Below are 13,557 nucleotides of genomic sequence, written 5' to 3'. Positions count from 1 at the left end.
TACCACTGTACTTGTAAACTGGATTGGCCACTGTTGAAAAGCAGGATTCTGGACTAGATGGGCTGTTGGTCTGACCCACTATGGCAATTCTTATGTTCATTTAATATACCCAGTAACATTAATTAAGTTATAATTGTTGTTGCCTCTAAATAATGAGGGCTGATTGAAAAGTAATGAGATTGCCGCTCTTTTTCTTTCCAAGAAATAGACGTGGCAACGCTGTGCTGGTTCTTGTGAAGCTCATACATCGGTATTTCGGGACCTGCATTTGGACTACCATAGTCTTCATTGTTGAGTCACAGCGAGAGAAAGAACTTAGTATGTTTTGTCATGGCAGATGAGAAAGATATCTGTGAGAGTACGCTAGAGGGTGTGATTGAATTTTGTATTAAACTTGGAAAGAGCGGTTAATTTTCCTTTTGAAATGTTATGGCAAAATTCAATCGCACACTTCTGGTGTACTCTCACAGACATGTCTTCCTCATCTACCATGACGAAGCAGGCAAAGATTTTCCTCTTATTGGGACCCAGAAATGAAGACACTGGCATTGCAGGTTCAGAAATGCTTATGTTTGAGCTTTACAAGAACCAGGTCATTTATCTTTTATTTTAACTTTTCAGCCTGCCTATAGTGACATTGCCACATCTGCTTTGAAAAACAGAGATAGTTTCATTACTTTTCAATCAGCCCTTGTAAATTGTGAGGAGCCCAATAAATATAATAATTTCTTTGAAAAGATGACTAAAGTCTGCAAAACAAACAAAAAAAGTCAGGTTTCTATCTGCATACGAAGGGGTTTCGTCAGTCGTAAGGCGGAAGTCATTATGCCATTGTATAGATCCATGGTGAGGCCCCACCTGGAATACTGTGTGCAATTCTGGAGGCCGCATTATCGCAAGGATGTGCTGAGACTGGAGTCGGTGCAAAGAATGGCCACCCGGATGGTCTCGGGACTCAAGGATCTACCATACGAAAAACGGCTTGACAAATTACAGCTATACTCGCTCGAGGAGCGCAGAGAGAGGGGGGACATGATCGAGACGTTCAAGTATCTTACGGGCTGCATCGAGGCGGAGGAAGATATCTTCTTTTTCAAGGGTCCCACGACAACAAGAGGGCATCCGTTGAAAATCAGGGGCGGGAAACTACGAGGTGACACCAGGAAATTCTTTTTCACTGAAAGAGTGGTTGATCGCTGGAATAGTCTTCCACTACAGGTGATTGAGGCCAGCAGCGTGCCTGATTTTAAGGCCAAATGGGATCGGCACATGGGATCTATTCACAGGGCAAAGGTAGGGGAGGGACATTAAGGTGGGCAGACTAGATGGGCCGTGGGCCCTTATCTGCCGTCTATTTCTATGTTTCTAGGTTCTAATGAATTCAGTTAGAGTAAGAAATTTGTATTATAACGGTCCAAACCCCATCCTTTTATATGAAAAAATAAGCTAGAGAAGTTCAAACATAATTGTTTCATACTGATTCTGAGGCTTTTGCCACCTTTTCCCAAAGACTATCACAAATTCTTCAAATTACCAGCACATGCACACTTTTTATGAACCTGCTGTTCTCTGATATGCAAAAAGAAAGGCTTAAATGTGAATGCAATTACTGTATTTTGTTTACTTTGGTCTCTTCCTTTGATTTGTGCAAACTGACAGGATTTATAATTTCTTTATTCATTTTTAAACTTACATCAAGTGTACAGTAAATATCAACCAAATATAATACAACATCACTTGAAAAATTTTCAATATCATACACCAAGAAGATTTAACCCCCACCCCCTCCCAAATTCATATACAACTAATATATACCACATGAAAATAATATCTTACGACAATCATCTATATATTCTTAATGGAAAAACAAGAAATCCCCCCCAATCCACATGTGTATTAAGATTGGAAAAAGTGTAACTTATTCATTACTATAATTTAATAAAGGTCCCCACACATCCTTAAATTTATTATAATAACTTTTTTGAATAGCCAATGCTCTTTCCATTTTATACACATGACAAACTGACAGGATTTAAAGCATCACACTGTGATCTCCATCAGAACATCTCCTTAATTTGTATGAATGTTAACATACATGTTGGTCAACACACTGAATTCATACATTTTGCACCACCATTTTGCTTTTTTCTGGTTTAGTAGTATTCCCATGTGGTTTTCATTTCTCATTTGTGTTTTGTAGAACCATTCCCTGCTTTTAAATCATGGCAGGAGGACGCTGAATCTGGAGAAGCTCAGCTTTCACCACAAGCTGGAAGAATGAATAGCCCATTGGAAGATGATCTCCACCCTGTATTGTCACATCGTTGCTTGGATTTTGGACAGAGTCAGCGTTTCTTGCATGATTCTGAGTCATCTGATTCATCTAAAGCACTTTCTTTTGTTAGGTATGCTCTACTTTTGAGTACAAAATGTAATAGTCATTTGAAGAGCAATCTGTACTTCAGCTGTTTTTGCTATAGGCCTTATTTGAACATAGAATTTCATTTCACACACAGTTAAACAATAGTTATATGGAAGTATTTCCAGAGTTGTATGTACACTTCTCCCTCCGTATTCACGGTTTCAGCATTTGTGGTTTCGATTATTCATGGTTTTTAGCTTGCTGGCTCCTCCCCCCCCCCCCCAATTACATCAGCTTTCATAGAGAAATCGCTAATTCCAAGTGTTTACAGAGAAAATCGCCGACTCCCAGCACTTTCTTTACCGTGTTTTGCCTCTCCTTCAGGAACAAGCCAGGTCTCCCACCGTGTTATTCACGGTTTCACTATATTCACAATGGTTTTTAATAGAAAACAGTGAATAACATATGAAAAAGTTATTTGCGGTTTTCTATATTTGCGGTTCTGTTAATCCCCTATCACAGCGAATACAGAGGGAGAAGTGTAGTTCTTCTATTCTTTGGAATTTTACACTATTAAGAGGGAAAAGTGATAGTTTGTTATATTCTTAAATAAATACCTTATTGGGTTGGAAAATTAATAATTTAAAAACTTATTTCTTTAAGAACTTGCAGAGCATCTTTTAGTTCAAATGATGATAAAAAATATGACAAGACGCCATATCAACAAGCGAAAAAGTTACAGAAGAAAATTAAACAATGTGAAGAACAGTTTGAAAGAGAGAACAGTACTAAAGTAGGTTAACAGTATTATTTTACCACTTTATCCATAGAAATAATTGTCGTTTTCCTTTAAGCATCCTCCCCACATGTATTTGTTCCCTTGAAAGCCAAGGATTGAAGAGATAGCCTTATAAGATCCAGCCCTTCTGCACTGTTGTTTGCTAGCATTTTAGACAGCTCTTAATCCTTTCCCTAATGTCCTTCCCCAATTATGTGCTTTTCTAGAAAATTGTAGTTCTTCCATTTTATACACCCCAATAAGTTTGACTTTGGGTATTGTCTTTTAAAATGTCTATTTTTACACTGTATCACTTAGAAATTTCTTTTAAACGTTTTTATCAAATTTTAATGAAACTTGAATTTCCTATAGTAGTCTTGGCTTTCTACCCATCTAATATACTTGTTTCTCAGCAAAATACCTTAGGTGTGATGGATAATCTTGGGGTTGTCTCTCCAAACAGGTTTAGTTAGTACGTACCGTGACATGCGTGACCCACCTTAACATTTTAGTTGCTGCAAAGAAAACTTCCTGGAAATCATAAGAATTAATATACATGCATCCAAACAACAAGCCAGCATTGTTAAATACAATTTGAACTTCTACTATTTTAACCTTTTCAATTATATTTCCTCATCTATGGATTATTATTTAAATATTAAATATATAATGATGATTTTGGGAGAAGTGAAGGATTTTTTTGTCTCAAAATGAAAAATTGTTCTATGGAAAAAAAATGGTTATGCATTTGTTAGTCGATTGCAGGTCATTTATCTTTTATTTTAACTTTTCAGCCTGCCTATAGTGACATTGCAGCCAATCCAAAGGTTATAAAGTGGATGACTGACCTTACCAAATTGCGCAAACAAATAAAAGGTATAAAATATTTTTAATTTGCAATAGGCATGTTATATTATATGAAAATTAGGGATGCAAGTAAATCACAGTTAATGCTTTGATTAATTCATTAATTATTATTCTGTTGCGGATACACAAGAGTCCATACTGTAGCTATTGATTCCCATTTCCTGCAAACTGCACAAGGGCATCACTTTAAGAACTTGAAATTCCTCTCCTGCAGTGGAGAACGGCATCCTCAGTTCCGCTTTCCATGTTAATCAGGAACTTCGTTTGCCCACCTTTCAACCTACAGGTTCTGCCAAACAGGACAAACTTGAACAAGCTGGTTGTGTGCAGAGTCCTGGTTATCTACTCCCTACTCTCCCTCCAGAGGATTCAATTTCTCCTTTTCCCAGGTCTATCATCTTCCAATTAGGAGTCAACAAAATCAGAAAATTCCTAATCAAAATGAAGAACAGTTAGTTCAACTATTTTGGAGACCTCTAATAAAGAGTCAGCTAAATCCTCATCATTAGTGGCTTCAGTGGCACTTTTGCCAGATAAAATGTGGATTTTGAAAATGTTCTTCAAAAACAGACATAATGAATTTTTTGAGTTTAAGATCAGATATTCCCAGATGTCTCTCGTGATACTCAAAAGCGTCAGTTTTTGCTTTTGAAATCTGGAGTTACTTTCATAGGAGGGACTTTTTATTTGAGATACCCATGTAAATGCAAAGTGAAGTATCAATCTATGAAATATGTGTTTTTTGAATCTTCTCATCTAACTGCTTTCCTATCCATGAAGCGCCTCGAGGGAGTAAGAAGTATGAGCTCTTAAAAAGATTGGTTGTCTCTGGAACCAGGCGTCAGATGATTTAATTTCTTATTGCTTTTCTAGTTTGGTCTAGTAATTCGCTATATTAATTCCCTTAGCGTGCATGCGCACTTCAAAGTTGGTGGGTCTGTGATAGGTGGCGCTGTGCCCAAGCATGCGCAGTGCCTGCCTAAGCTGATTTCCTAATCTTCGACGCCGGCTGACTTCTGACTATGCTGTGCTTGCCAGCTTCCTGACCCTGTTCCTCCGAAACAGGAGACGGAGGGAGGGAGGAGAAACAAAGCCGGCAAGCACAGTGTTAGAGCCTCCAGAGCATGGCCAAAGTCACTTCCTGACTAGGGCGGCATTGAAGGAAGATAGGGCAGGGAGGGAGGCTTCAACTCGCTGCTCCTGTTTGCTTCAGGCCTTCCTCGCTGCCGGGTCCTGCCTTCGTGGAAACAGAAATTAGGTGGGACCCGGCAGCGACGAAGGACCGAAGTGAGTTGTGAATGCTGCGCTGCCAACGGCTATGTGAGACCCGGGGGGAGGGGGAAATGAGAAACGCTGCCAATGGCTATGTGAGACCGCGGGGGGAGGAAGAAATGCTGCTGACGGCTGTGTGAGACCGCGGGGGGAATGCTGCAGCAGCACCCTTTTGGGGAGACAGAGGGAATGAGGGAGAAGGAAGACCAGGGAAGGGGGGGGGAAGAGAAATGCTGCTGCTGGACAGGGGGGAGCAGGGAAGGGAGAATGATTAGTCAATAATGTTCGTTTTATACATTTTTGTTTTCCTGAAATTTATTTGACTGTATCAATCTTTTCTGTACAAGATTTAATACTTGATATAATAATTGAAATTTGATAAATATAAAAAAGAAAATAAATCTGTAGAGCAGCTACTTGGGCTACTCTCCACACCTTTACTAATTTCTACAGAGTGATGTGGAGGCTTGAGAGGATGCTGCTTTTGGGTCTTATGTTCTGCGGGCAGGCTCATCTGTCCCTCCTTAGACATCTGGTACTGCTTTGGTACGTATTACTCTGTCCTATTAATCTCTTTCTCCTCAACAACGCATTTCCGGTCCTATTAACTCTCCTCTTCACCCCTCTTAAATTCAATCAATTTGTACCTCGCTTAATCTATTGTAAACCACATAGAACTTAACAGTATTGCGGTTTATAAACTGTTATTATTATTATGTATCCGCGACACAATGACAGATTAGTTTCTTACCTCGATAATCTAGGTTCTGTCAGGATACACAAGAGTCTGTACTGCCTTCCCTGTGCGGAATGTTTTTTTGGTGTGCCTGACATTGCTGGTGTTGGTCTTTGCACCTCTTCTACTGTATCTGAGATTAAGCAGAAACGTTATTAGAGGAACAGGGGGATTTCCTTTTCTCTTTCTCTTTTGGGAGGGTGTTCTTTCCCCTTATTTTGTTGCATTTAGCAGATTTGCTCTTAGTTACTCAGGTAACTGATTTTATTGTTCACTGTTTGCTTATTAATTGTTTATTGATCGTTCTATTTCCTAAATTTCAGAGCAGAGCAAAATATGTTTGTAGCTGAGGAAATTCCCCGTGCCTCTCCTCCGTCTTATTTTTCAGTGGAATTTGATTGCTTTGGTACCAATTTGAGGATGGAGCTGTTTTCTACTGCAGAAGGAGAGGAGTTTCAAGTTCTTAAAGTGATACCCTTCGGCAGTTTCACGGGAAGTGGTAATCAACAGCTAAAGTATGGACTCCTGTGTATCCTAAGAGAACCCAGATTATCGAGTTAAAAACCTAATCTGATGTTCTGTGAAGGATAATCATTTTATACCAAAAGTAAATTCTATTTCCCCTCAGACTATACTCATTTCATCTACTCATTTGCTTTTCAAAACTTTAAGTCAAGTTGCCTCTCCCAAACAGTTTTTCATATATGTTTTTCTAGAGCAACAAACACTTTATTCCTGAATCTTTGGATAGTCAACCCATTCTCGCAAGAATTCTTAGAGAGTTTCATTAGCATTTTTTTTTGCTCCACCTCCCATCTCCCTGGGCTGTCCTCCAATTTCTCAACAAGATGGTAAGAGCCTGTCTTTTTTGCTCATGTTTATTTTTCAGTTAAATTTGGTCTTTACTTACCGTTTGTGAGACTTTTTGGTACTGCAGAGGAATACCAATCTTGGGGCATCTGGAGCTGCGGGAGAGGGTTGAGTGTCTGCTTCCCAGGTGCAAACTGCTTTGCAGTGCACCCACTTGGACAGCCTGCAGTAAAAGCTCAGGGGCTCAGGGACCAATCTCTTACGAGCAAGGCTCGCACCAGGTTTGTCTGCAGTGGGCTTGAGAGCAGGCTGAGTGGTTTCATGGAGATCAGGGCCGACTGTTTTCCTTCCCCCATCTGCACGTGTGAGATCCATTGGGGGTTGAGATCTCTGGTCGGTTTATTGGACCCGAGAGGCAGTCTGAACGGACAAGCAATCTGGATTCCAGGCTTGTTGAGGCAGTTCTCCCTGTAAGCTGTCTGCAGCTTCAGCACTTGCAGTTCCCAGCACATAACATGGCATAGTGAAAAACAAAATTGGGAGAAGGTGTGTTTAAAATCAGGGTTGGTTTTTTTTGTGGGTTCTGGGGTTAAAGTCAGGGATCCCCACCTCTAAAATCTCAAAGCCGCTAGTTTTTGGTCCCCAGTATAGCTCCCCTATGCTGTTTATGGCGCTAAAATCGCTGCCATGATGGCCATCTTAGATTTCCCAATTTAAAAATAAAACCCTCTATCTGCCTTGAAATACCTCGTTTTTGATTAAAAACAGGTGTCATGGACTTAGGCCAGGATACCTTAAATTTGTTTGCACTGGATGGCCAGCTGAGAATCGTACACATCCCACGTGGTGCGTGAGAGGGGACAGGAGCAGCTGGCTTAGCCTCCCATAGTCCCTCAGGAGGTGTTTAGTGCCCAGATGCTGTAAGGGCCAGGAAAGAAGTCTAGATTTGAGCCGGGCAGCAACAAAAGTGTATCCCCTGCAAAGCTTAGCCATGGCGCTGTCACAAAACTCCAGAAAGGAGCTCATGAGCGTCTGCAGGGGCCGTCTGGATGGTGAAGGTGGCGTTGTATTAAAGGATGCTGAGGACCACTGGTTGGATTTTATTCATAAGAAGCTCTTTGAGGACATGGCCTCAGGTTTAAAAACAGCTGCAGTGGCTTCTTTTGTTGCCCAGGCATGCAACTCCAAGTTGTGTCATGATCTTGAGGCAATATCCCGGAGGGATCACCTGTTTCTAATGTCTAGAGTGGATTATGTAACTGATGTTCTGATCTTTTCAGAGTCATGAGCAAAATGTCTGCTTATTCCATTTCCTCCCACAGGATGCTATGGACGAGACTGTGGGCGGGGGATTCCTCCTCCACAGCGACCTTGAGCAAATTACCATTTAAAGGACATTTACTTTTTGGGAAAGGTCTGGATGATCTTATGGCCAGTGTGCAGGATTACAAGCCAAAGTTTTTACTGGACAGCAGACATCAAGCCCCTAGGGGGTCTGATGACAGTAATTTTCAGACCTCCAGACGATATCTCCAGATCTTGGGAGGACCTTTGGGCCAGAGTCTTTTCAAAGCTCCAGACAAAGATTTGGAGGGACCAGGCGCCCTCAATTTTCAGGATCCTGATCCGTCGCAACTCCCAAGAAGCAGTTATGATGCCAAGCCTCCACGCATCGAAAGGAAGTTATCTGACTGTTGAGGAATGTAGGTGGAAATCACTACAAACCACTAGGTGCTGGACATTATACAAGAGAAGGGAGCAAGTACAAGTTCTTTCTGGACTCTCTGGCTGGGAAGCCAGAAAAATGAGTCAAAATTCCAAGCAACAGTGCAAAGGCTGCTGGATCTGGATGCCATAGAGCCTGTACCAGAGAGAGACTTGAGCCCCAGCAGATACTCAATATACTTCATAGTGCTCAAGAGAGGTTCAGAAGACTGGATTCTGATTCTGGACCTCAAAGCGATAAATGTGGCCCTCAAGATACCCCATTTCCAGATAGAGACGGTGCAGTCAGTAATTACTTCAGTGGCTCCTGGGGAATTTCTCGCCTTGCTGGATTTGATGGACACCTATCTACACATTCCCATTTTACTAGAGCAAAGGAAGTTCTTGCATCATGTGCTGGAGTAATAGTTCCAGTTTGCAACCTTACTCTTCATGATGGTCACAACACCACACACCTTAGTTGCAGCACACCTGCACAGAGTGGGTACATAGGTACATCCATTTCTGGATGATTGACTGATAAGAGCCCAGTTCAAATCTGAAGACTGACTGGCTGTTCAAAGAGTGCTTCAGCTGTTGCAGAAGCTGGGCTGGGTGGTCAACTTTCAGAAAACCACCTGGAGCCGACTCGGATCTTAGAGTATCTGGGAGTCCAGTTCGACACAAGGGAGAACAAGGTGTTCCTCCCAGAATCCCACAGAGAAGCTTCTGCATTAGATACGGGAGTTTCAGAGCTAAACAGCTCCAATGGCCTGGTATTATTTGTAGGGGCTGGGATCAATGGTTGTTACCATGGACGTGGACCTCTGGGCAAAGGCGCACTGGCGTCTGCTCCAGAATGCACTCCTCTCCTGCTGGTGCCTACAGAAGGATGCGCTCCAGCAGCAGCTGCCCTGGACGATGGAAGCACGTCGCAGTCTAGTCTGATGCTTGGGGCATCTGTCTCTAACCAGAGGAGTTCCCCTTTGTATCTCTGCATGGGTGACCCTGATGATGGACGTCAACCTATACGGTTGGTGTGTTCATTGCAAAGGGTGACCGATGCTGGAACGTTAGTCCCCTTCTCAGAGGAAGTGGTCGATCAATTGCTTGGAACTTCGAGCCATCTGCCTACCGCTTCAGGCATTCAGGAGCATGCTGTAGAGTAAAGCGGTACTTGTTTTCTCAAATAATGCAATGGCGGTAGCCTGTGTCAGTCGCTAGGGGGCACAAAGAGTGCTACTTTATGCTTAGAAGCCCAAATGCTGTTTCAATGGGCGGAGATCCATCTTTTGGCGCTATTGGTGGAGCATGTGGCAGGAGTGGACAGTGCAAGCAGACTTCCTAGATCCAAGGGAATGGTCACTGTCTCAGGTTGTGCTAAGGTTGGTGACTTGTTTCTTTTCACCTTGTTATATATTGCAAATGGTTAAGTTTTATTTCATCTGTTATATGTTAATGATATGGGCAGAACAGACATGTTTCTCGGGGTGAGCCCCGAACCCTTCCTATTCTATTTCCTATCTATGGCTGATCGTCTGCTTTGGTACAAACTGAGGAATTGGAGGACAGCCCAGAGGGACAGGAGGTTCTCTACAAGAATTCTTACAAGAAGGGGTTGACCACTCAAAGTTTCAGGTATAAAGTGTCGTATCTAGTAGAAAGAAGATTGAGGGCGTGGCTTGGAAGCGCATGGCAACAGTCGGGTGAACGGTGAGCTCCGTCCCGATAGATCATTTTAAAGATTATTTAAGTTACAAAAGTTAACTTTTTTTGTTGGATACGGGAGAATTAATTATAAATATGGCGTCTGGAAAGAATAACAAAGCTGATTCAGCTTTTGTGATACTGGCAAGTGCAAAAAGAGCCAAACCCGAGCCTCCGACCCCTTCGAAAAAACAGGCTGAGAAGGAAGTTGTTGAAACAGCTGAAATATTGAAGGAACTGAAAGCAATTAAAGAAATTGTGCTAGGAAACTCCAAGGATATTAAAGAGGTTAAGAAGGAAGTAAATATTCTTAACAGGAAAATGGAGCTGGTGGAGAATAAGATTGTTAATCTTAATGATAGAATGCTGGCAGTTGAAACAGATTTATTCAAATTCAAGCCGGTGCAAAATAAAATGGATATACTTATGCAAATGCTGGAGGATTGTAGTAATAGGGAGAGAAGGAGTAATTTAAGATTACTTGGGATCCCGGAAGGGGCAGAAGAAAATAATATTACTTCCTTTCTGGAGAATCTCCTCCCTAAAATCCTCCCTCTCAACTTTAAATATCCTATTGAAATCGAAAGAGCTCACAGAATACCAGTCAGGAGGACTGATACTCAAAGGGGACCTCGTCCAATAATATTCAAGCTCTTAAGACATCAGCAAGTATTGGATATTATTCGGCTGGCTAAAGAAAATAAGAACTTAAAGTTTCAGGACTCTCGCATACACTTTGTTCCAGATTTTGCTCCTGCCACTGCAGCAAAGAGGAAAAAATTTATTGATATGAGACCACAGCTCAGAAGTCTTGGAGCAAAATATGGGCTGATTTATCCAGTGATGATGAAAGTGACTTTCAAGAATAAAACAATGAATTTCAAGGAACCAGAAGAGTTGCAGGACTTTTTGCAGAAACAAGAGGAAATTATGATTACATAGAGACATGGACTTTATTATCTATTTTTTAGATGCTCTGTGTTGCATTTCAATTTCTTTAAAAGATGCAGTTCAAGGTATTATATATTTGGTGCTTTTAATACAGTCATTAATACAGTTAATACAGTTTACTGGCTTTAGAATTGAAAGGGTTTCATATTTGGAATCTTATCCTTTTATGGAGTTATGGAATCACTTACAGGCTGTTTATTTTTTATGCTAATGTAGTTTTGATGAGTAACCTCATATGGTATTACTTATATAGTAATATGCTTTTATGTAAAAAGATTATTGGAATGGAAAAGGAAGAGGAAAAAAGAAAAAAACAGGAAAGGAGGGAAAAAAATGATTTTTGTTATGAATCACTTTATTCTTAATATTGATTGAGGTTCTACATAAAAGTTTTGTTTGGTTTTTATTAAAGAAAATTCTTTTAAGGGGGTCGGTTTAGATATTAGGGATTTGAGGAAAGGGTTTAATTGTTAAAATATTTTTTGTGTAACTTATGATTATAGATTTTTTTTTTTTTTTTTTGAATGTTCTATGGGGGGAATTCTCTTTACCTGATTATCTATGTGTGTTTTCAAGCTTACACATTTATTAAAGGGTGGGGGGTGGGAATAGGATGGAGGGAAGGGGAGGGGGAGTGGGATGATTAATGTTTCTTTAAGACATGAAGTTGGGAAAAATGCAGAAATTGAAATGTTTATTGAAAATGGGATAAATGTAAAATTTGAATTTTTCTTTTATAATCTTATTTTCGGGGGGGGGGGGGGTAAGGGATGGGGGGATTGGATGAAGAAAATATATTTACTTAATGTGCTGAGGTCTGATCATCTTTATTATTATAGAAGTATTTGCCAAAATTTAATTATAAAATAAATGGATATAAAAATTTATTCTATTAATGTCAATGGTTTAAATCATCCTATTAATAGAAAGAAAGTACTAACGTTCCTTAAAAAGCAAAATGCGGACATATATTTTATTCAAGAGTCGCACCTTTCTGAGCATGAATCTAAAAAGTTATCTGGGGGTTGGATTTCTAAATGCTTCTTTGCACCTGCAATAGGGAAAAAAGCTGGGGTTGCTGTCCTGATAAATAGGAAATGCACTGCTGATTTCAAATTAATAAACCATGATCCTTTAGGAAGATGGGTGCATATCAATATGGTTCTGGGAAATACAACCCTGGATTTATTAAATTTATATGCTCCTAATTCGAATCAAATGGAGTTTTTCAAACAAGTTCAACAATTACTGTTACCACTGGCTACTTCTAATTTAATAGTAGCAGGGGATTTCAATGCTGTAATGGATCCAATTTTGGATAAGAGACCAAGTAGAATTATGAAATCGTTAGGTTTATATGGCGTATTCTTCATTTTAATGATCAGGAATTCTCTTTTTGTTCTCAGGTCCACAAATCTTTCTCACGAATTGATTATATATTCGTGTCTAATAATATAGCGCAGCGACTGATGAATGCAGTTATTGATCCCATTGTAATTTCAGATCATGCTGGTGTGTGGATTGACTTTCAGAATAATGATGTAGAACATTTCAATCCAATTTGGAGATTTGATAATGCTTTACTTGCGGATTCAAACTTTCTGGAAGATTTTAAATTAAAGATGAATGAATTTTTTCAAATAAATAATTCGGACAATATTAATGCTGAGATTTTGTGGGACGCATTTAAAGCAATAATAAGAGGAAATATTATTTCATATTCAGCATTTATCAAAAAACAACTTAAAAAACAATATGTTGATTTGGAAAAACAAATTAAAGTATTAGAGAATAAATTAATTGAGAAATGGGAACATAATACATTACAAAATTTATTAAAAGTAAAAGCGAAATATAATGAGATTCCTTCTCAATTTGTGAGGAAAGATATCTTCTATAAGCAAGTTCAGTATTATGGTAATTCAAACAAAGCTGGAAGATTATTAGCTAATTTTCTCAAAGCAAAAAAAAACGAAATCTAAGATTATTGCAATTAAAGACACACAAGGCAACACACACACTAACACCAAAGATATTTTAATACAATTTCTTGATTTTTATAAAGATTTATATTCTTCTGAATCTTATGAAAATAAAGAACAAGAGGGATTAAATTTTTTAAACTCATTTATTGGACCAAATGTTCAGGATCATATAAAACGAAGTTTAGAAGATCCTATATCTTTAAAAGAAATAGAATCAGCATTGAAGTCTCTTAGAGTTGGATCCGCTCCAGGTGGTGATGGTTATACTGTTGAATTCTATAAAACATTTCAAAATATCATCTTACCATATTTATTAAATTTGTATCAATACCAAATAAATAATGGGAATATATCAGGTACTATGGCTGATTCGATAATTATTGTC

The 13,557-nt window shown here is 39.5% G+C and overlaps 1 protein-coding gene across 16 annotated transcripts in view; it reads left to right on the top strand.

Annotated features, from left to right (window-relative positions):
* FAM13B (family with sequence similarity 13 member B) overlaps window positions 1-13,557 on the top strand; it is a 156,892-nt gene that overhangs the window by 110,625 nt on the left and 32,710 nt on the right. For all 16 annotated transcript variants that reach the window (XM_033927210.1, XM_033927205.1, XM_033927206.1 and 13 more), the window contains 3 exons: window positions 2,201-2,405; window positions 3,026-3,155; window positions 3,935-4,016. In XM_033927210.1, the coding sequence (XP_033783101.1) occupies window positions 2,201-2,405; window positions 3,026-3,155; window positions 3,935-4,016 (417 nt within the window). The remainder of the gene's footprint in view (window positions 1-2,200; window positions 2,406-3,025; window positions 3,156-3,934; window positions 4,017-13,557) is intronic.

This window comes from Geotrypetes seraphini, chromosome 18 (assembly GCF_902459505.1).
Source record: "Geotrypetes seraphini chromosome 18, aGeoSer1.1, whole genome shotgun sequence".
NCBI classification, from domain to species: Eukaryota; Metazoa; Chordata; class Amphibia; order Gymnophiona; family Dermophiidae; genus Geotrypetes; species Geotrypetes seraphini.
The sequence above is the reverse complement of the archived record's forward strand: the minus strand, read 5'-3'. Positions and strand labels throughout refer to the sequence as shown.